Source organism: Chrysemys picta, chromosome 8, assembly GCF_011386835.1.
Source record: "Chrysemys picta bellii isolate R12L10 chromosome 8, ASM1138683v2, whole genome shotgun sequence".
In the NCBI taxonomy this organism is placed as follows: domain Eukaryota; kingdom Metazoa; phylum Chordata; order Testudines; family Emydidae; genus Chrysemys; species Chrysemys picta.
In genome coordinates this window covers 96,725,264-96,749,329 of record NC_088798.1, presented here as the reverse complement: position 1 = coordinate 96,749,329, position 24,066 = coordinate 96,725,264, and the positions used below count along the sequence as shown (strand labels likewise).

The window sequence follows — 24,066 nt, the reverse complement described above, 5'->3', positions numbered from 1 at the left end:
GAACATATATACAAAGCATTTTACGTATTAATCTTGTGTTACTTTTAAAAGATATACAATATACTGTAATCAAGTTCAATTAAATGATTAGCAATGCTCACCGACACAGATACGTCCTCGGTTTTTCTTTTAGAGCTGGAGTCAAATAAGACAGTTCGCCCTCTTCTTTCACAGTCCTCATACACAATCAGTCGGATCTGACTTGGGTCAAACTCCGGCAAAGGCCAGCTTGAATGGAAAACAAAAAGGACAGAAGTGTCTATTACCACAACGAGTTATTATATCATTTCTTTAACAACTGTTGTATGCCTGATTTTGTTAAAAAATAAAATCCAGTACATTCAATGGCAATTTATTAAATACGTTGAACATATGACAAGCATCATGCCTATGTACATAGAGGGCCAAATCACACACTGGTGTAAACTGGTTTAACTCAGCTGATATCAGTATTCATCATAGTATCAAGGGGTTCCCAATTCTCTCAGTTTTACTGTGAATCTGGTGATTTTTAGTGTTTTTTCTTAAAGCCCCAGCTGCTGGAATCAAGAGATTGCATGAGAACCTTGGCTTTCATTAAAAAAAACAGTGGTAGTAATTTTTTATCCCTCATGGTTTCAGAGAAAAGTTTGAAAACGTAAAGTGAGTGCACCCTAAAGGCAAATAAAAAGGGACCAACATTTTTTTCCAATCTCATGATTTTTAATGCTTGGGGTTGGCAAAACTGAGTGAGTATCCATCAACTGCACAACTGAAAAGAAATACCCAGAGAAGCCACCCACCCTCCCCTTTTATAAGGGCCCAAAACACTGTGAAATGACAGAATGTTTATGTTTATGTTAAAACATGATTACGCTGGTGTTGTTATTACAGATAGGTCCAAACCCAAAACCCTAGATTAGAATCACCCCAAATACTGAACAGTCTACAGCTGGATCTGGCTTGGGCCTATCTCCAATTATTATAACTGCTGCATTCCGATGCAGAGAGAAAGACAATTCGGGCCACCATCATAGGCATTATAAGAACTTGTGTTACTAGACAGGGCCTTTATTGAGATTGTGCTTTCTGGGTCCCCTGAAGACACATTTATCCCCAGCAATTCCTCCCGTAGCCTGGTGAGCCTCTACAAGCCTTCTGCATTCAGGACTCCCGTGACTTAAATTAGTGCGAGCTCTGCAAATTGATAGCTTGCAAGGGGTCAGGTCCACAGGGTACTTTTTACCTTACTACAGATGGTATTGCTTTTACGGCTGCATCATAAACTTAATGTTATTTATATTTTTAGCATGTGGAGTAAAGTTTGCTTGGCAGCCTAACGAGAGCGAAAGGCCATGAACTGTAATTCCACAATCCAAATAAAAAAACCCAAACTATTATGGTAGGGTTGCCACCTTTCTGAGGCCTGGTAACTGGACCCCCAAGCTCCCACCCCCTTCTCTGCCTCTTCGCCCAAGCCCCACCCCTGCTCCACCTCTTCCCTCCAAAGCTCCGCTCCTGCTCCGCCTCTTCCTCACAGATTTAAAAAAACACAGACACAAATGTCACCCAAGACACACCAGCCAAAATCCAGACTGTCCAGGTGAAAACTGGATGGGTGGCAACCCTATATTACAGAGTAACTAAAATATTAGGAATCTGTAAAAGAAATTCATAAGTGTTACTGCTAGATTAGTGTCAGCCTGGGGGAAATTTAAGCAGCAGCAATAAATACAGTTCTCTAGGCCTCTTGGGAGAGGAAGTCCATTTCCTAACAGCTTAGCCCCACAATTTAGCAACAGAGGAGAAAAAGAGAAGCTGCAGACAGGATACTATGCAACAAACAGTAAGAGGGAAACAATACAAGAGAAAACTTGAGCAATTTACAACTGAAATAAGTTGATGTCCAGAGGTTTGAGTGTAAGAGCCTGGTCTTGTCTTGGTGTACGCTCATCAAGCTAGTTACTCTCAGGCCTGGTCTACACTAGGCGTTTATGTCGAAGTTAGCGCCGTTAAATCGAATTAACCCTGCACCCGTCCACACTGCGATGCTATTTAGTTCGACATAGAGGTCTCTTTAATTCGACTTCTGTACTCCTCCCCGACGAGGGGAGTAGCGCTAAATTCGACATGGCCATGTCGAATTAGGCTAGGTGTGGATGGAAATCGACGCTAATAGCTCCGGGAGCTATCCCACAGTGCACCACTCTGTTGACGCTCTGGACAGCAGTGCGAGCTCGGATGCTCTGACCAGCCACACAGGAAAAGCCCCGGGAAAATTTGAATTTGAATTCCTTTTCCTGTCTGGCCAGTTTGAATCTCATTTCCTGTCTGGACATCGTGGCGAGCACAGCAGCACTGGCAACGATGCAGAGCTCTCCAGCAGTGATGGCCATGCAGTCTGTGAATAGAAAGAGAGCCCCAGCATGGACTGATCGTGAAGTCTTGGATCTCATCGCTGTGTGGGGCGATGAGTCCGTGCTTTCCGAGCTGCGATCCAAAAGAAGGAATGCAAAGATCTACGAGAAGATCTCTAAAGACATGGCAGAGAGAGGATACAGCCGGGATGCAACGCAGTGCCGCGTGAAAATCAAGGAGCTGAGACAAGGCTACCAGAAGACCAAAGAGGCAAACGGACGCTCCGGATCCCATCCCCAGACATCCCGTTTCTACGAGGCACTGCATTCCATCCTCGGTGCTGCCGCCACCACTACCCCACCAGTGACCGTGGACTCTGAGGATGGGATACTGTCCACGGCCGGTTCCTCAGACATGTTAGGGGACGGGGAAGATGAGGAAGGAGATGAGGAGGGCGAGGCAGTTGGCAGCTCTCACAACGCTGATTTCCCCGACAGCCAGGATCTCTTCATCACCCTTACAGAGATCCCCTACGAAGCGTCCCCAGCCATTACCCCGGACACAGAATCTGGTGAAGGATCAGCCAGTAAGTGTTGTAAACATCTAAACATTTATTTTTAACAAAACAGGAATATTAACAATTAAAAGAATGGGTTGTTCATGATTAGTGTGCCCTAGGCGCTTAACGGTTTAGTAAGGGGCAGTGCAAGTTTTGAAAAGAAATCTAGCAATGTCCGGTTTTCAGTGATTGTCCTGCACAAGCCGCTCTACTGTGTATTCCCTGCTACTGCAGCTACAGTAAAATGCGGTCTATATGTGCGGGGATAGAGCAGTAATCCTCCTGGGACATCTCGATGAAGCTCTCCTGGAGGTAACTTGAAAGCCGTTGCATGAGGTTCTTGGGGAGAGCGGCCTTATTGGGTCCTCCGAAGTACGACACGTTGCCGCGCCACGAGATTATCAGGTACTCGGGGATCATTGCTCTGCACAGCAGGGCGGCATACGGCCCTGGTCTTTGGAGGCTTTCCCGGAGCATTCTCTCTTTGTCGCTCTCGGAGATCCTCATCAGGGTGATGTCGGCCATGGTGACCTGCTTTTAATTAGGTAGGGGAATGTTAGTGTTGGGACTGCTTTCCCGTTCCTTTACAGAACTGTCACCGCTGGTTTGCAGCCACGCGGTGGAGGCGGGAGAGGGGCAGCCGAAAGGGATCGTTCCCGGGGACAGCCGCGAGGGGGTGGGACAGGGGCAGAGTTCCCGCTTGCCGGATTGCTGGCAGCAGGGACTGACATTGATTTAAATGTGAAATGAGGCCAGTGGTAATATAAAAGTTTTAAACTGCCACAAGTGTACGGCTTACCATGTCTGCCTGCAACAGAAATTCCGTTGTGCTGCCTCGCTTCTCAAATGTGCTGTTCAAGACCCCAGGCACAGAATGCGAAGGCCGAGAATTCGACCTTGTGCTGAGTGCGCATGTGAAAGGTGCTGTGCATGGTCTTGTTCACAGAGAAAGACTATGTTCTTTGTTCACAACTACATTTATCTTTCAGAGGAATTCACTCCCTTTTTCCCATTTCCACAGCCCCGTCTGCGACTGTCTCACAACCTAGCCTGGAATCACACTCCCAGAGGCTAGCGCGGATTAGGCGTAGGAAGAAGAGGACACGGGAGGACATGTTCTCTGAGCTTATGGCCTCTTCCCAAGCCCAGGCAGCACAGCAGACCCAGTGGCGGGAGAACTTGACCCGAATGCACCAAGCCAACATGGATCGGGAGGAGAGGTGGCGGCAGGAAGACCAGCAGGCGACTCTAACGCTGCTTGGACTACTGAGGGAGCAAACGGACACACTCCGGCGCCTTGTGGATGTTCTGCAGGAACGGAGGCAGGAGGACAGAGCCCCGCTGCAGTCCATCTCTAACCGCCCTCCCCCGCCACCAAGTCCCATACCCACCTCACCCAAAGTGCAAAGAAGGAGAGGCGGCAGAGTCCCTGCTAACTCTCACTCCACCCCTGCAGAGAGCTCTAGTAGCAGAAGGCTCTCATTTCCCAAAATTTGAAAAGTTCTTTCCTTCCCGCCTGACACAAGCCCACGTCCAAGTTTCACCTCCCAATGCCATGTGTAGTTGATAATAAAAAATTCGTTTCTGTTAACTACTGTTTCAATCATGTTCTTTTGGAGGAGGAGGGGAAAGGGGGTTGGAAATTGGACAGGACAGTCTCCTTTGGCAGGGTACATAGTCGGGGGCAGGCACAGCAGCAGGGCACATACACAGTGCAGTGATGCAGTGACTAGTTGCCCCGGTTAGTCTGGGAGGTTGTTTTGATGTAATGTTGGGGGGGGTGGGTTGCTCTGTGACTTTGTGGCGGGGGAGGGCAGTTACAGATCTTAAGCGCCGGTCCTTAGACAGGATCACAGAGCCACACAGCATGGGATCTGTAACCGTCCTCCCCCTGCCACAAAGTCAAATAGACCTCCCATACACACAGTCCCGATCAGGAGGGGTGACAGGCTCCGTTGAAACAAGCATCCCACCGCAGCGGAGCCTGTCAATCCTTGAGTTTAGAAGCTGCATTCGCATCACAACACTAGACCCGCCCCGCACCACAGTCTGCGTCCCAGTTTTAAAAAATTCCCGCTAAAACAGTATTAAAGAAAACGGTGTGCTTTAACAAAGTAGAACTATTTTTATTTCGACACGTGTGTTGGAGGGGGGGTGAAGGGGGTATGTAACTGGATAGGATAGTCAACATTACCTGGGTAAAGAAACGGGGGCAGGTTTAGCTTCTCAGTACACAAACTATAAAATCACAGGTTACCCTGCTCACTCAGGAACTTTGCTTTCAAAGCCTCCCGGATGCACAGCGCTTCCCGCTGGTCTCTTCTAATCGCCCGGCTGTCTGGCTGTGAGTAATCACCAGCCAGGCTATTTTCCTCAACCTCCCACCCCGCCATAAAGGTCTCCCCCTTGCTCTCACAGAGATTGTGGAGCACACAGCAAGCTGCTATAACAATGGGGATATTGGTTTCGCTGAGATCACAGCGAGTCAGTAAGCTTCTCCATCTCCCCTTGAGACGGCCAAAAGCACACTCCACCACCATTCTGCACTTGCTCAGCCGGTAGTTGAAGAGTTCTTTTTCAGTGTCCAGGGCGCCAGTATAGGGCTTCATGAGCCAGGGCATTAGCGGGTAGGCTGGGTCCCCGAGGATGACTATAGGCATCTCCACATCCCCAACAGTTATTTTGTGGTCCGGGAAGTAAATACCTTGTTGCAGCCGTCTAAACAGACCAGAGTTCCTGAAAACACGAGCGTCATGAACCTTGCCCGGCCATCCCACGTAGATGTTGGTAAAACGTCCCCTGTGGTCCACCAGTGCTTGCAGCACCATGGAAAAGTATCCCTTTCGGTTAATGTACTGGGTGGCCTGGTGGTCCGGTGCCAGGATAGGGATGTGAGTTCCATCTATGGCCCCACCGCAGTTTGGGAATCCCATCGCTGCGAAGCCATCTATGATCGCCTCCACGTTTCCCAGGGTCACTACCTTTGGCAGCAGTACATCAACGATTGCCTTCGCTACTTGCATCACAACAACCCCCACGGTAGATTTGCCCACCCCAAACTGGTTCGCGACTGACCGGTAGCTGTCTGGCGTTGCAAGCTTCCACAGGGCTATGGCCACTCGCTTCTGTACACTCAGTGCAGCTCGCAACCGGGTGTCACTGCGCTTCAGGGCAGGGGACAGCAACTCACAAAGTTCCAGGAAAGTTCCCTTCCGCATGCGAAAGTTTCGCAGCCACTGGGATTCATCCCAGACCTGCAGTACTATGCGGTCCCACCACTCAGTGCTTGTTTCCCGTGCCCAGAATCGCCGTTCCACGGCATCAACATGACCCATTGCCACTGTGATGTCCTCGGCGCTGGGTCGCCTGCTTTCTGACAGGTCTGTGCTACTCTCAGACTTCAGGACATCACCGCGGTGCCGTAGCCTCCTTGCCTGACTTTTCTGCATCTGCCTCAGGGAAACCTTTATGATAAGCTGCGAGACGTTGAGAGCGGCCACAACTGCAGCGATGGTCGCAGCGGGCTCCATGCTCGGAGTACAGTGGCGTCCGCGCTGTCAATGACTGGAAAAGCGCGCGAACTGTTTTCCCGCCGGCGCTTTCAGGGAGGGAGGGCGGGAGTGATGGACGGATGACGACAGTTTCCCAAAAGCACCCTCGACTCATTTTGTTACCCAGAAGGCATTGCCGGCTACACCCAGAATTCCAATGGGCAGAGGGGACTGCGGGAACTGTGGGATAGCTGACCACAGTGCACCGCTTCGAATGTCGACGCTATCACCGTTAGTGTGGACGCACAAAGTCGAATTACTGTCCTTAGTGTGGACACACACGTTCGACTTTGCAATATCGATTACAAAAATTCGATGCAAGTAAAATCGAACTACTCTCGTAGTGTAGACAAGGCCTCAATGAAAGCTGCATACCTCAAAAGGAGACCAGACCGCTAAATAACTGAAATCTATACAAAAAAAGTACTGCTCTTTGCTAGGACAGCTATTAAAATGGCACAACAGAGTCGGAGTACAGTGCTTGCAAGCAACGCTGGTCCTCTGCCCTTCTCCTACCAGCAGGCCCAATCCTGCAGCTTACTGAAATCAATAGGAATTTTGCCATTACTTCAGTAGCAGCAGATTCTGGTCCATTAACTCTGTAGGTTCTGCAGCACTAAACAGGTTCTGACTGATAGCTAGTGTGAGAATCCATTCAAGATCTGGTGATGCTCTGCTTCATGGGAGAGGAGAAGTGTCACTTACTGTGACACACAAACACACAACTATTGGTTGGGATTGCACCAGAAGAGAGTTATTTAACTGAGACAGACACCAAACCACTACATTTGGGGTTGTTTGGCCCCAAGCCAAACCCCTACACCCAATCTCTAGTTACTGAGGCAAGGCCAGTAGATAATCTCACATTCACAGCCCCAGTAGGAACATATGGCTGGGGCATCTCCTACCCATAAGTAAAGTGGGTGGAAAGTTTAGAAACCATTCTCATGAGCTATGCCATTGACACTATTATAAACAGGTAATAATAATAATCCATTGCTTGCAAAAACATTATTTTCACTTGCCCCACTCCTTCAATGCATTCGAATTTGCTTCTCTCTTAAATAAGAGCAGGACTTTTATTAGTCAGTACTTCTGACATTCGACTTTGAAATCGCTTCACTATCCTGGCAAAGAAGGGCAGGAACCGTTCCAGATGTTCAGGAAAGTCTGCTCATAACAAGCTCCAAGAGCAGATTACACACTAAGAGGAAAGTAAGCTAAATATAAAACCCTTGCTGCATTCTGCAACATATTTGATCAAGATAACAAGATAACTGTTTGCTTCTCCGTTTCTGCACATGTCATTTTAACTTTCTTGATACAAGTATTCAACGTGTACTGTAAATCATATTCGTGATAGTCCCAGTTAAGTGTTATCTGTGTTACATAATATAGCTCTAACACACAGCTTTAGCCTCGCAAAATAGTCTCTGGCAGTACTGGAGTGTTCCCTGTATCAGAAGAAACTGAAGAGTACTAGCAGACGGTTCAATAGGACAGACAGTAAATAGAGGGAGGCTGGCCCCTCAAACTCACACCTGTCCATTCAGCAGTTAGGGTATGTCTATACTGCAGTTGGACACCCATGGGCGACCTGTGCCAGCTCACTCGGGCTTAAAGGGCTCAGGCTCACAGGGCTGTTTAATTGCAGTGTGGACGTCCGGGCAAAGGCTGGAGCCCGGGCTCTAAGACCCTGTGAGGTGGGAGGATATCAGAGCCTGAACTCCGCAAACCCGAACCAGCCGGCACAGGCCAGCAGTGGGTGCCTAATAGCAGTGTAGACATACGCTTAGACACACATTTTAGCAGGAAACAGGATACACAGTAGTTTTGCTCTCCTGTTTAGCAGATGTAAAGTATTGTTAGGCTGACATCTAAAAAGAGCATCTGGAGAAAATATACAAACTACTGTCTGCTATATGCAGTGCGCCCTCCCAAAATAAATACTGCAGGGCAATACTCTGGGACAGTCAGTCACTGGTGTAAAAGAAAAACTTACACAGCTACAGATCTGCCCATCTGTATTCCCAAAGTGTGGGGGATTCTCTTCATTGCACAGGAAGATGATGGTTCAGTGGTTGGAGCACTAGTCTGAGACTTGAGGTTCAAGTCCCTGCAGTGCCACAGACTTCCTGTGTAACCTTGGGCAAGTCACTTAGTTGCTCTTTGCCTCTGTTCCCCATTTGTAAAATGGGTATAATGGTACTTCTCTACCTCATTAGGGGTGTTGAGAGGATCAATATATTAAAGACGGTGAGGCACTCAGATACTACCATAATTGGGGCTACGTAAGATAGAGGGCCCAAGCAAGGCTGTCAAAACCATTTAGCTCTTAACCTGAGACTCAAAGGATGCAAAAGGACTGCCTTGTATAATGCCCCTCTATTGCTGGCAATTTCATTTGTGTGGCATAACAACCTTTGGGGAAATTATGGTAATACACAGAGAAAACTTTTTCTTTGGGGAGAAGGAGAGTGAGAGGAAAGATTCATGGAAAATACATTCCCTTAGCTACTCCTATAGCTATATGTATATATTCTTTTCTTAAATGGTACCTTACTATGAAGTGTAATTGATATTTGGTTGAGGTTTTTCACAGCATTCTAGGGGATTTAGACTCAGATGTTCTACTCATGTTAATGAAAGCCATGTCAAAACCTTCCAGTACTGCTGTGAAAATCAACTGGTTTTGCTAACGAGACGCTTCTCCTGAATAAGCCAGCGGCTACTACTTGATCTTCCTGTGGAGCTGATTTTAAGAAATCTCAGTCTGTAGTCATGATAGAGGACTGTGATGTCACAGATTTCATATTCTGACCTCACTGAAGGACCAACAGAGGAAGATGGGGTGGACCATTTCATTTAGCACCACAGAGCACCCGTCCTGATTGTATTATTGTAGTTTCCATAGGCCTCAAATAAATAATAATTCATATAGGGTGAGATTTTCACACACACCTAAATAATTTAGGAGCTTTTGAAAATCCCATCCATAATCAGCAAATCATGTAAAGAATATGGCTGTTTAAAGATGGGAAATATGAGAAAAATAGTCTCTTTAAAAGGTTATATAAATAAACAGATTCTTTAAAACGCAACTCAAAAATTTAAGTCATTTTCTTTAGACCTTAGCAATGAGGTGCTGGAGCCTGGCCCCCAAATGGTGAAGAATGACTTGATTCTACAGGTAGACTTCCAGATATCACATAGTAAATTAGTCGAACCTGCTGCAATTAGATTGTAAAGATGGACTTCTCTCCAAAGGGTAATACTACACAACACAACCAACTGGGTGCATCATTTTTAACTTCATCACCTTAAATGTCATGGTCATTTCTGCTTCTGCACTGAAGGTGTAAGAAGTGGGGGCATAAGCAAGTCTCAGAATACTACCTGGCTGAATCACCAAACTAATAAAGTAATTTTCAAAAAGTCACAAATGTTTGCAAATCTTGTTAGAAGTAATATTCCTAAAACATCCACTCATGGAAATTCAACGGTCAGACATCCTCTTTGCTCTTCCTTTCCCCTCTTTGAATCCCATTGAATGTAATTTGTTTGCAAAACTATTTAAAACACCAATGCTGAGATTTGTTCAGCAGTATACTAGTCACCATTCTGAATTCCCTCTGATAAAGGATTTTCTCACACACCTCTAACACACAGCATTTGTTGCTACCACAAATATTTCTCTTGGAGGTGATAGGGTGATCTTAAGATGATGTTATACTGCAGCACTATGGATTTAATAGATGAGACAACACACACAAATCCTCCCTCAGTCCATTAAAAGTTCAATTTTTTTTTTTGTAACTAGAAACACACAAAGCCCCCTTGTTCTTCTTTATAATATCAACAGAACCTTTTTCACCACAGTAAGAAATTACCTGAATGATGTTTTTTCTCTCTTAGCAAAGATTTTACCTTGAATAAGATTTCATGTTTAAATGACTTGGGGCACTACTAGGTTACTTTTTAATAACTAACACAACATTTTTGGAAGTACAAATGAATTCAGAGTAAACTAATCAAGACACCAAATCAAACAGAAACCCGTAACTTAAATTACCAAAAAGCCAAACCTCTTTAAACAAAGATATGGCCAGTTCTCCAAACAGAAAGCTAAAACTATCAGTCAAATTATTGTTCTCAACATCATGTTACCCATAGGTATGAAAACTGCCCAGTGATGAATCACTTCGATCTATTTTTAAAAGCATCTACGCAAATGATATTTATAGTTTACAGCAGCTTATCTGTTCTGCATGTTTTTCGTGTTAGCACCTTTTTAGAATGTTGATAGAAACAGCCATACTGGAATAGAACTCTGGTCCATCTCGACTGGTGCCCTCGCTCTGATGATGACCAATGCCGGATGCTTCATAACACAGCTAGCAGTACAATGCTATGTACTTGGGGGGGAAATATTTTTTCTTGGCCCAGCTGGTGATCAGTTACATTCTGAAGCATGGGGATTCACAGCCCTTGTGGTTTTAACTAATTTACCTGCAGATGCTATTCTTAGAGGAGGAGTATTATTATGTGTATGGCAGTTGTGATTAGAGTCCCCAGTCCAGGACTGGGACCCCATTATGTTAAGTCTTGAACAAACATATAACAAAAAGTTTGTCCCTGTCCTGAAGAGCTTAGATTCTAAGACTAAAGGTGTAATCCATTTCTGAAATCTTTCTAAGCTGTATGCCTTTAAAGTATCCTGCAGCAAAGAGTTACACAGTTTATCTACAAGTTGCATAAATATATATTCTTTCGATTAGGTGTACATGTGCTGCCTATTGATTTTGAGAGCCCTTCAGTTATTTTATTATGGGGGAAAGTGAACAGGAGCACCTTATTGGCCTTCTATGTACCATTCATTACATTATCTCTATTACTTCTGAGTTTGTTTTATCCCTTGTCAACTTAAGTACTTCCTTCCCTTTACCACTTCCCACTCCACAATCCTCCAGACATTTTTGCTGTGTGCTCCTGGATCTTTACCTTTCCTATGCCTTTGAGAAGATGTGACCGGAAAAAAAAATGGAATGCAGGACTTGCAGTGAGGACATACCATGTTCGTTAGCATTTTCTCACCACAATTGAGTAACTCACTCACTGTTTTGACTGCTACTATACTTATACAGATGTATGTTGAACTATCCAGGACGCATAGATCTTCTTCCTGAAAGAGTACAACTAATTTGGAATCCATCAGGTATGTAATGGGTGGTATGTTGACAGTGTTTCCAGTTTTAATGTAGCCATTTTTGCTAGAGACACCAGAAATGCAAATGAAAAGAATTATCCAAGAATGAGGAATCCAGTTCATACCACTGCTTTGCATGCATGGTGTTTTTAGCAGGGAGGTCTACTTAAATTTCTGTGACATAATATGGCCTTATGGTTGCAGATGGAGAAAGGAGATAAACAGATTCCACTGCTAGTGCAATTACAGGATCAATACTTAGAAAAGTTTTGCAAGGTACAGTTGTCCTTAAAAGGTCTCAGGCCACTGCAGCGTTGTGTGTTCATTTTGGTGGATTTTAGGATGTACGGCCCAATCCCGCAGAGACCATTCTGAGATTTGACAAAGGTCACAGTCAGTGTCAGCTGATTGGGAGGGAGCTTACCCTAATGCCCTGGTCGACACAGTCTCCTACAGCTGTGAACTTAGTCTGGAATCTTCCAGCAATCAAGGGTCTGTGGCTATGGATGGTTGTCAGGGAATAACCAATAATCTCTAAAAAGCAACAGAGAGTCGTGTGACACCTTTAAGGCTAACAGATGTATTGGAGCATAAGCTTTCGTGGGTGAATACCCACTTCGTCAGACGCATTAATAATCTCTAACGCAGGATCACTGACAAGCTTTTAACCCTAGCCATTCATTGGTTTGAAAAGGTTACATTTTCAAGGCTTGCAAGGAGGAAGAGGGCTAGAAACTTACTTTTCTTGTAAATGAAAGCTGAGTCTGCTCTTTTACATTTCTTGGTGCTCCAACCCTGGAGGGAGGGAGGGCACAGCTGCAGGCTGCAAATGCCAGCTTTGTGTCACATCTATAAATCTGTCTCATTGATCTACCAGTTTAGCAATCCTCACTTTGAGTAACTGTAATAGCCAGTCTCTGGGATCCTTGAGTTGCTTGCACTGTGCACATACTGTACCACTGGTCACACAGAAAGCAGTCAGACGTTCTGCACTCTGTACAGTATATCGGGACCTAAACTTCAGCTGGTTTCCACCTTTACTGGCTCCTAAATTCTAACTTGCTGTCTGATTCCCTAACTGCAACCTACACTAACTTCAGTTTGTTTTCATTTTTAACTCCCACCTGTTAGTCACTTGCCTCTGTTTATCCATTCAGCTCTCACTGGGATGCCTAATTCACACTCTAAACGCCAATACACTCCAAATGCCTTTTTAAAATGCGGACTTAGTTCTTCTTTGTGGGCCCCCGAGCAAAAGTACACAGAATATAAAGACACAGTATAGACTGGTTAACCATATTATAATTAACATGTTAACCTGAAATCATCTTGAGTCTGTGAAAACAAATACCCTAGAGGGTTTGTGAAAAGGATTAAATACGTTGACCATCTTTACAACTTGACTTCCAGCGATCAAAAATTTAAAGTCAACACTAGCAATTCCTCAAAACAGATTTTTGGGCATATTTAATGCATGCCATTCCAGAAAACACCTGTTTAGTTTCTAGGGGATTTACAAACACACACAGACTTTCCCTAATGTGTTCTTTTGGAAAACCACTCTGTAATATAGAAAAAACACACAAAAAGCAAGAATAGTCCCTATAGAGTAAATTCATTAGCACTGAACACAACACTTCATTATTTTAGCACATCAGCATTAGCCTTTGCAAAATTATAGCAGATGGCATTAATTTAAGGTATTTTTAAAATGCAGAATAGTGCCACTCTATATACAGTTATAGGCATTATTAACTATATGTATTTTAGAAAGCATGACATTTCTACAAAAAAAAGTGTTACGGCAGCAAATCTATCGTTAAGATATTTAGTAACCAAATTGTTAAAATAATTTCAATAATGTGAGTATTTATCCTACCTGGGAAGCATCTTTGTCCCCCAAGCAGTTCCACTTTTCAAAATCCCTATAAACTCCTGTTATGCCCAGCTGCCAACCCAGGTTAATAATAGCAATGAGCCATATTCATCCAAAACCACAAGACTGTCAGGTGACATATTGAGAGGTCTGAATTTAACTCAAACAAAAGACTCTCCATGCTGCAATGCAAAAAGCTTAATCCTGGCAACCGGATCATAAAACCAGCCTTAAAGAAAGCAGATCCCTGAAGCAAAATATGGGCTTTTGCACAAGGATCCATCTACACTGTCCTATAGTTTCATAACCAATCTCCTGTCCTTCCATTCTGCTGCCCAGTCCAGGATCTTTACTAAAGTAAACATGGTCTGTTTTTCCAGTTCCTCGAGTGTATTACTGCGGAGGAGAGAAGATCAGTCTAATTCATTTGATAGCTAAGTGCTGCTTTGGCAGTCAACGTAGGCTGTACATGCCAGTTTAAATCTATCCTTCTTCTTTAGCGAATCCAATATAGGTTGAGCCTCATGACCAGAATCCCCTGGCAACTGTGGCTGCAGTTCTAAGCCCCCACGATCCACATTTGTCAGGAATTCAGACTGATCGAAGAAGAGGGGAGAAAAACAAAGCAGCTTGCTCTCAGACACCTCCCCCTTGACATTCTTGGAAGCTGCAGGATGCTCCAGTCCAACCCTGGCTGACAGGCTGAGCCAGGCGAGTGGAAAAGCAAGCACTAATAGCCATCATGTGACCCAGAGCTGTCAGTATATGCCACCTGGATCTGCAATGAGCCTGCCAGCCAATCCCAGCTCTGCCTTAGATTCATCCCAGCTCTGCCTTCGATTCACTATTAAAATAAGGCCTTTAAAGGTTTAAACAGTGTAGGGTGCCTGCTTTATACTGGAAATCCAAAAATGATGCCTACAATTACTCACATTTATTGCACAGGTTTGGATTGTTGATACATAGTTATAGTGCAGAACTTAAGTATATTTCATGCTAAGTGAAAACAGAAACATTTTATGTTTTCCAGCAACCTCCATCCTTCCCCACCATCAATCTCCAACAGGAACAAAGAAGGCACTGTATGCTCTATAGAGGCTCATTAAGATTACAAGTAATCAGGAACAGTCAAGACAATTGGATGGCAATATACCGTTTAGAAACAGGAGATGTGTAATAAGACCTGCTAAGAAATCCTGACCAGCTTCAGAGCTGTAAACAAGGTTTCATAACTGTTCTTGGGGTAACCCCTGGCCATAGAAGGAAGCTGTTTGGTAATACCATCACAAGAGCAAAAAGCTCAGTGTTTACAGGATTTGTGCCAAAATCTTTGGAATTGGGTGGACAGTGAAACATCCAGAAAGGTTCAGCATGCAACAAAAGGTGTAAAATTGTGTGTGTGTGTGTGTGTGTGTGTGTGTGTGTGTGTGTGTGTGTGTGTGTGTAGAAATAAGGAAATATGCAGAGGTAGAAAATTAACACACAGTGGGGACCACCCTTAAAAATTTGGGAGGAGCCCCACTTTAAATTTTACTCTCTATCTGGAGACTTAAGGGTTTAGCTAGCACCTAGGATACCCAGGGAGTTATCAGAATTAGTTTTCCAACATTAGGATTTTCTGCAGCATCTCCCCCATCGCAAAATTCACTGCTAATGCTAATCCCTTCATTTCAGAGAAGCAGAATGAGCTAATACATAGCTTCATAAACTTCATTCCTGGAGCCTGTCCTGCAGAGGATTTCCTACCTTCCAGGGTGAATTCCATTGAAGAACACAGAGTTCCTGTACAAACAGATACCCCTGTGGAACACGCAGAATGTTAGGACATAGGGGTGAATTCCTGGCTCCACTAAAGTCAATTGCAAAAATTCCACTGGCTTCAGTGGAGCCAGGATTTCACCTCAAAACTCTACCTGAGTGGTGTCTTTTTGATCCCTTGTAATGGGAGCAGGAAATATATACTAGAAGTAGAAACTCAATATAACATCCAGAACTACAATCTCTTGTACTCATTACAGTGACAAAATTAAGGACCAAAACTCTGATCCTGCAAATGGTTAGGCATATGTTTGACTTAACACTTAACTAGTGAGTAATCCCAATGGAATCAGCAGAACTACTCAAATGAGTAAAGCTAATCATGTGAGAAATTGTTGGCGGGATTGGTGCCTTAAACCCAGATTCTGCCTTTCATACTCTCAACTCCCTTTCCATGGGAATTATAAATGATAACATTTGACCCTGAGTTATCTTCTTGCTTACCAAGAGGCACAGCCAATAATACAGTAACTAGCTCTTGCTAGAATAAAATTGCTCGAAAACCATCTACGTGACGCGCTCTGTATGCGCTGCTCTCTATAAAAGTCAATGATGTCAAAAGTGACCTTTTTCCTAGGGATGCAGCAGTGAGGAGCTGAGCCCAATGTATTATGTAAACATTTATTTACAGGAGTAACGCCTGAAGTTTCCATATTATCTCACAGTAACTTGATGCACATTAAAAAGATGAGCTTTGAAAGAGGACACAGCCACAGACTAACAAGTGAGCAGGAAAAAATCTGAATGGATATCACTCAAGATGTGCTACGTGAAGTCAAACCTCATAATTGTAGACAGACAGCAACAACTGCCGCATCCTCTACCGACAATACTCTGTACGTTTCAGGAAGGCCATGGGATAAGTTAGAAACATGACCACCATGATGCATGCATACAAAAAAACAGTCCACCTCCTCCTGTATGGCTCCCCGAGACACATCCTGTTCCACAGAGATATATGGGTAGCAACAGGGCCCCACTTCACCTTAGGACCATGCGAGTTTCTGGTCCCATAAGGAGCACAAGATCGGGCCCTGAGTTAGTAAAGTAGATCTAATTACACTATTGGTTATTTCCCACATACAGTTGTGTCGTCTTCCCTGTGCTATTAGCATGTAATTAATTTTGTGATAGAGTTGCAGCTTCTATTACTGACGGGTGCCTCCATGAAAAAGGACTTCTAAAAATATTGTAGTTCAGAGAAAGTTGCTTCATTTCCCATTTAAGCCAATGTTTTCTCATTGACTTCAACGGTGGATACAGATGCTCAGCACCTCTGAAAAATCAGGCTGGTTTTTTAGGGGCTTAAATATCAATATGTATATGAATCCAGGCCTTCCCAGCAGCTTAAAGTGTGAAAATTTAAAGAATGAGGAAGAAGGAAAGCAACCTATATTTCTTCAGCAAGATAACTGAAAGAGCTGCATTTTCTACCAATCTAGAGAAATTTTTAAGAAGATCATAGAATCATAGATCCTGTCAACCTGCTTAGGCCCCCCAGATTTATCTTCCTTAAAGAAAACTAGACCCTATGGTTTCCAATGAGAAATGCTTTTATATACACCTCTACCCCGATATAACGCGACCTGATATAACACAAATTCGGATATAACACAGTAAAGCAGTGCTCCGGGAGGGCGGGGCTGCACACTCCGGCGCATCAAAGCAAGTTGGATATAACGCGGTTTCACCTATAACGCGGTAAGATTTTTTGGCTCCCGAGGACAGTGTTATATTGGGGTAGAGGTGTATATAATAACAAAGTTTTAACGTAGGACCGAATCCTGCAAACCCTTTACACATGGTGCTGACACCAAGTCAAGACGACTTCAAGTTGGAGTAATTACTTTTTTGACAGTGTAAAGGGGCTTGACCCTAAATAAAAATCTGACACAAAGAGTCCTTGGGCAATGCCACATGAGATTAACCTTCCTTTTCACATGGTAAATGTTTGAGCTTGAGCAGGACGGCTGTCCCCCTTTAAAAACTACATGAAAAATTAAGAAAGCAAAGATGCCTAAAGTAAAAATAAACGATCAGAGGAAGAATCTGATGCATAGTTAAGCTACACTGGAACACTGGTGTTTGTTTTGTATCCAGTTTCCAACTGCCATCTCCTATAAATAAGACATGAGACACCAAACAAACCTACATAATACCAACTGGTACTGCAAGACAACAGGGCATTTTTTCCCCTGCCGAACAGTTATTTTATTGTGCACTCCCGGGTAATCAGAGAGCTGAATAATCTCTCCCTGTAGCTATGAAAAAATAAAGAGTAAATAGTTTAGTGTTGTGTGTATTTAATGGAAAGTTTTGGGAAAAAATCCCAATACAAATCACTCCCGATAGATACAAATAGTTATTGTAATAGAGTGGGGAACATGAACTGGTCTTCACTTAGGTCATATATTTAAAAAGCAAATGAAATTCTCTTGTCTGGAAAGGAAGGCTTTTTTAATGTGTTGATTTTTTTCTGTGCAATTCTGGCAATGTTTTCTTTGATCCTTAAACCCATGTTCAAAACTTCTGCTTCTGTCTTCCATCCCTTCTTCACAGTCTTAAAGACAACCTAACATTCAGTGGTGAAGCATCTGCATTTACCTTCTACATAAAATTACCTTGCACACAATACGTCGGATTTCCCCCACTAAAACTAGCATCAACCTTTCCTGCAAGTTCCCAACACCGTGAATTATTAATATGAAAACCTAATTTTGGCTGTTTCACAGTGCAGGACACGAAGCAGTCTCAATGCAACTCAAGGTACTTGAACAAAAACAAGGTTACTAGCTTAAGTTTATGACTTGCTAAGTCCATTTCTTACATGAATAAATGGTGAATTAGCATTTTAAATTTTGGAGGTCATATATATGTCCAATACATCAAAGAACTCAAAAAGGGCTCACTGTGAAGATATGAAAACATTTACTATCAATAGAAGAGAGTCTGAATACAAGCTCTCTGCTGCCACTGAATCGGAAGGTGTGTGGGCCAGCTTCTCATCGGCTATAAATCAGCCAAATTCCATCACAGAATTGTCAATATCCAGCATTCAATAATCATGAATCAGGCCCCCAAAATAACAAAATTACCTTCAGAATCATGAGATTTTAAAAACAATAATACACTTTGGGTTCTTTTTATTTCCCTTCTGGTTTTTGAGCCTTTGGGAGTCATGTTCTCGCTTTTCTCTGCAAGAAGGCTAGAAAAGGGTTTTTTTAAATCAATTAAATCTGGCACTCATATAAAAATGCGCCTCCAGGAGCCAGAGCTTTAAGAAAAAAGTATTGTAAGACTCTTGATAAAACTTGTGAGAGCTGGCAACGCTGCTATTACTTCCACGGAGCGATGTTGATTTACACCAGCTTAGGATCCTGCCTATCATCTGCTTCTATATCAAGAAAAAAGTAAATATTTTATTAAACGGTCATGCACCTTTCTAACAAAAGGACCAATTATAAAAGATTATGGATAGAACTATCCATAACCTATAAACACTAAAGTACCTATACAGCATATATCCACACTCTTAATATCAAAACACCTTGCTGGGCTGGCCTGGTGGCAGCAGACCAGGCGCAATATGGGATCCCTGCTTTTTACACAAGACATGAAGGTGATATCATTGGGATCCAAACAAAGGTCACCAGTTGCACCATGTTTTCCTCCTTCCCTTCTGGTCAATTGATAGAAGAGCATTAAATGAAAACATCTCTTTTCTCCTGTAAGGGTGCATGTGTCTATTCCCAGAACTCAAGGGCTCTGGAAATGACAGAATGACTGGGAAACTGTCACGTCTGCCTGAAGAATTCCCCCTTTGCAGCAAACCAAGCTGACTGTATTTTTTTCCATTCCCCTTTGTCTCCAGCTACAGCTCAGCCAGTCCACCCTGGAATGCAAGAACTCATCTCAGCAATACGGAAAGAGAGATGGATAGGAACTCCCTCCTCACAAGGGGACGTTCTCTGCCATTGCTCTACCTGACAACTACCCACCTCAAATCAGTACCGCCAACTCTCATAATTTTATTGTGAATCTCACAATATTTGGTGTTTTTCTTAAAGCCCCAGCTCCGGTAGTCAGGTGATCACAGGACAATCTCAGCTTTCATTTAAAAAGAAAAAAAGTACCCAGCCCTCATTGTTGCAGAGAAAAGCTTGACAAAGGCTCAAAAAATAAATGTTGTATTTTTAAAATCTCATGATTGTTGAATGCATGGAGTTTACAATACTGCAGCTGCTATGATACAGTATTTGGAACATCACTGATTTGCTGTGCTGATTCTAGCAAACTGCATGCCAGGCCACTCTGGTCTGTAACTTGTTGGCCAGCAGAACAGATTTCCCCAAAGCCAGCAGCCAGGCACTGCTTTGTAACCCAAACAGACCATAACCAACAAACTCCTGTTCAACAGGACTGCTGTCCAGCTCAGGGGATACACAGATGACCCCTGGTGGACATCTGCATCCTGCAACTACTGTGTGAGAAAAGACTCCAGCTCTAGGGGATGAGGGCGGGCAAGCCAGTCTCATGCAGACTGAAGTTCCCAATAGGGTTGCCAACTATCTAATGGCACAAAACCGAAAACTGGACACCTGACAACCCTAGTTCCCAATGACCACCCCAGAAGATCCACACATGCTGCTCTGGAGCCCAGTATATGACAGAGGTTGCCAGCATCAATGAAGCAACCTGTTTATATATTTTAAAAACGTACTGCAGGGTTTGTTTCCCAAATCTTATAAGGGAAAAATACTGCCTTGCTTGTGAAACCGATATGGCTTGAACATGTAGTGTGGGGATTTGAGCATTCTTTGGCCATAGTCCACGTCCATATAATTGATTAAGGTGGCCGCACTTGTGACTAGGCGATAATTGAGAACCCAATAAATCTCCAGACAAGTATGTGCCAGCCGGACTTGGAAAGCGATTGCGACAGAGCCTCTGTAACTTGATGCAATTAAAAAAAAAAATCAAAGTTAAAATAGGCTATTAGTTATTTTTCACCCACAAATGCCAAACCAGCCTGAATGTCTCATCCTGCATACCTTGGCCACCAATTGCATCCACAGCTGGAATCAAAGGGAGTTTGTGGGGGCAAAAGGACCGATATCTTTTAAAAGTCCTCCGATGTCTTGAAAACACATGTGTAAACTCAACCACTCCAACAGCTCTGTCCATTCCCCTCTGTCACCCCACCCCATGTATCATTCTTAGAGTGTAGATTCTCCTGCAGTTTATTCAATCTATTATCCTGGAGAAAAAAAGTATTTGGTTGTGATTCAGGATTTCTCGGACAAGGAAGAAGACAGACGTCAGCAGTGATCCTCCAAAGATTCACAATGATCAGGGTATGAGTAACATTTTACTCCATCCCTCATGTGACCACTTAATTATGTGTTGATTCATTCAGTCATGAGATACGAATGAGACGCAAGCAAATAAGGATGCAAGCCCTAACACCAAAGAAATGGTCATGCCTGTTCTGCCAGTTTCTATATTAGCAAAGTACAGAGGGGACATCCAGTTCTGACAGGCAAAATGGACATTTCTTTACATATAAGCCAATCTCCAAATCACTTCAACCTTTTGCTAAGAAGCAAACATTTGAATGGCCTGGGAATTGGATGCTCCAGAGACCCCTATTCATTTTATCCCCATCACTGAAGTTAAGACCAGCTGAGATATTCTTATTCTTAAATTTTTTAGACTGAACCTTGCAAGGAATGTAGGTAGAACTCTCTGAGAGCAGGCCCTTTCCTCTGGTGATTCAGGTCTGAGTTGTTTCAGGATATGAAGCATTTATTTTATTTTAAGCGTATGAGCAACTTTCCTAGGATACGATCCTGGCCACAGCAGTATTTCTCAGGTTTCCTTTTGCCAAACAGCTTTTTTGTACTGGGTCTAGCTCCTATAGCAACGAATTCTTTTTTAAAAAAAAAATCAATTTTCATTATAATGTAAACCAATTTACAAACGGTGTGGATATTTACAGTAGGAAAAGTTGAGGAAATTAATCTACATGTATTTACTTGAACTAAAACCTGACATATTGACACTTAAAATACTTTAACACTTTCAATGTAAAATCTGATTTCACAGTTATTTGACACAGCATTTCATTGTTACTCAGTGTATGTTAACTCATTATGTTATTGGATCATTTATAAAAATATTCATATAAAACTAACATTAAGTAAGGTGAACGAGTGATTTTTCCACAGACTATATTTTATTTCATTTGGATGTGTTAGATACCTACAGCTTATTTCCATGGGAAAAATACTGCATGGGATCTTTATATACAACCTTGAATCTTTACTAGATAATTTATTTCAATAGTAACATTTTTAGACACTTGTGGCCTTATCCTTCCTCTAATCATAAAGGTTCCTTTACAAATATTAGGCCCTAATTCAGCAAGCTATTTAAACATGTGCCTAACTCTAAGCATGTGAGTAGTCTTACTGAAATCAATGGAAATACGGTATTTGGGGCTGAAAGTAAGGCACACATTTAAACACTTTGCCAAATCAAGGTCTTTGGAATGCACCAAAAATTCAGTCTCAGTTACACAGGAACAACTGCAAGCTAAACACAGGTGTTGATTATCTAAACAAGTGTAACAAATTAAGATATAAAGAATGAAATACAGTACACTTATAAACTATTTATGGTGATGTTCCTATACACTCATATTGCATATTAGCCAATGAACTTCTAACACTATTGAAAATAAATTATGGCCAACACTTGTCATCTCATCACTTCCAGTGATTCTTTGTCATTTGTTAAGAGCCAGGCTCTTGGCTTTGCACAAGACAAACAGGGTATGTCTACACAGCAAATGAACACCCGCAGTTGGCCTGTGTCACCTGGTTTGGGCTGCAGGGCTGTAACACTACAGGGTAGACATTCAGGCTCAGGCCCGAGCCTGGGCTCTGGGACCCTCCTCTCTTGCAGGGTCCCAGAACTTGTGCTCCAGCCCAACCCCAAACATCTACACCACAATTTTACGGCCCCACAGCCCAAGCCCTGCAAGCCTGAGTCAGCTGACCTGGGCCAGCTGTGGATGTTTAATTACTGAAGTCCCTGAACAACTTAAAATTTGAGGGCTTGATCCTGCAAACATATTACGGAGTACAGCAGTCAATACCGGTGTTTAACTACAAGTAGTCAAGGACAATATTCATGGCAATAGGAGCAACATTCAGCAGCAGCTGTTTGAAGGGTCAGGACATAAAACAAAGATTCATCTATCATAAGACGCTCTGGGAAACAGACAGGAAGGTGTGAATTGAACACATACAACACTGGGATGGAGAAGACATGAGAGGTTAATGTTTGTGGGCACTGTTCTCTCTCTTTTCTACTTAGGTGGCCCCCACAACCATAGTGCCTGAACACCTCCCAGTCTGTAAGATAGTTCTCCTCACCACGCTCCCATGAGGCTGGGAGATGCTTTTTCCCCATATTACAAATAGGAAACTGAGGCACAGAGACACTAAGTAACTTGTCCAAGGTCACCCAGGAAGTCTGTGGCCAAGCAAGTTTTCCCAAGTTCTAAACTATCTTCTGTAGTCAACTTTTTCTTGTCAGCGTTGCAGAAGATACATTTCAATTTACTTACAACTTTTGAGCCCAGTCATCACTATCTAATTGTAATTAACTTCAGCAAAGGGGCACTAAGCCACCAGTCTCTGGGAATACATCTTCCTTATGCCTTAGTTGATATAACAGACAGCTGTGTCATCTGATTAAAAAGTATATAATGATCCTTATGAAAACCAAATTGTTCAGATTGATTAAAAAAGTAGTTCTGATACATGCTACTAAAAATCAAAAGCATAAAAGAATAGCTCTGAACATGAGATTAATTTAAATTATATATTGGATTTTCATTATAGTGATAAAGTCAGCACTCACTGACAAACGGGGATATGACCAATCCAAGATGGTGTATCAGAGCACCCTTAACACAAACCAAGATGAACATGTCTCACACAACTAGCCTCTCGTACCTCAACCTTTACACAGTCGTCTAACAAGTACTATTGCTGCCCTAAAACTATCAAGACAGTCTTGCTGAGTCTATGCTTCAGTGACAGGGACACAGAGATCAGAGTCAGGATAGCAGGTGCGAAAAAACAAAATTAGAGTAACTGCAGTTCTAGCATCAACTGTGCTACTAACAGCAATAGAAACCTTTGGAGAATGTTGAAGCATTCTATAACCTGGCCTTAATGGAGATGGAGAGATAGACAACGGCAGTGGACAACTGAGAATCCTGGACAATTTCACTTAAGTGGCTTCAGATGTCTTCCAACGGTACTGTCTCCTTTTCGTTGCTTTTGCTGATTTGTGGCCCAATTCTGCAAGCCCCTGTGTGCACAGAACTCCTGTTTGTTTCAGTTCTGTGACCGGAGGGTGTGCAGACCAGCTCCTTAGTTCAGAACAACAGCCTACCTCTGAAGCGGGTGGGCAGTTGTGCATCCTTTAACAGATGTACTGAAGGATACCGATGCCTCCTAAGGATAGCAACGAATAAAGTGGGACTATACTGTAGTTTGCCTTCAAGGAGGCATATGGAACAGCTGGAAAAGAGACGACTAAGGGGGGGATATGATATTAAAAAGGTTTATAAAAATCATGACTGGTGTGGAGAAAAAAAAATAAGGAAGTGTTATTTACTCCTTCTCATAATGCAAGAACTAGG

The 24,066-nt window shown here is 43.1% G+C and overlaps 2 protein-coding genes and 1 long non-coding RNA gene across 11 annotated transcripts in view; 1 reads left to right on the top strand and 2 right to left on the bottom strand.

Annotated features, from left to right (window-relative positions):
- The window catches only part of FNIP1 (folliculin interacting protein 1), a 96,917-nt gene that overhangs the window by 52,399 nt on the left and 20,452 nt on the right, over positions 1-24,066 (bottom strand). For 8 of the 9 annotated variants that reach the window (XR_010590081.1, XR_010590082.1, XR_010590080.1 and 5 more), the window contains one exon: positions 102-228. Coding sequence is in view for 5 of the 9 variants with exons in the window: in XM_005297887.4 (XP_005297944.1) it covers positions 102-228 (127 nt within the window). In the remaining 4 variants the exon portion in view is untranslated. Of the gene's footprint in view, positions 1-101; positions 229-13,532; positions 14,226-24,066 lie in introns of those variants that run through there. The other variant, XM_005297888.5, reaches the window with a different exon arrangement.
- LOC135973267 (uncharacterized) lies at positions 700-7,323 on the bottom strand. The gene is made up of 2 exons (XR_010590083.1): positions 6,804-7,323; positions 700-1,946 (listed from the first exon to the last, which is right to left on the bottom strand). It is a non-coding gene; the product is annotated as an uncharacterized LOC135973267 (long non-coding RNA).
- On the top strand, positions 2,209-4,487 carry LOC135973266 (uncharacterized). The gene is made up of 2 exons (XM_065555935.1): positions 2,209-2,923; positions 3,918-4,487. The coding sequence occupies exons 1-2, from the start codon at positions 2,347-2,349 to the stop codon at positions 4,391-4,393; spliced, it is 1,053 nt and encodes a 350-aa protein (XP_065412007.1). The 5' UTR covers positions 2,209-2,346; the 3' UTR covers positions 4,394-4,487.

What these genes read in the sequence shown, in the direction of transcription:
- LOC135973266 (XM_065555935.1), top strand. Translation starts at nt 2,347, where the DNA reads ATGCAGAGCTCTCCAGCAGTGATGGCCATGCAGTCTGTGAATAGAAAG. An exon ending in ATCTGGTGAAGGATCAGCCA is followed by an intron (nt 2,924 to 3,917) that starts GTAAGTGTTGTA and finishes CCATTTCCACAG; the next exon opens with CCCCGTCTGCGACTGTCTCA.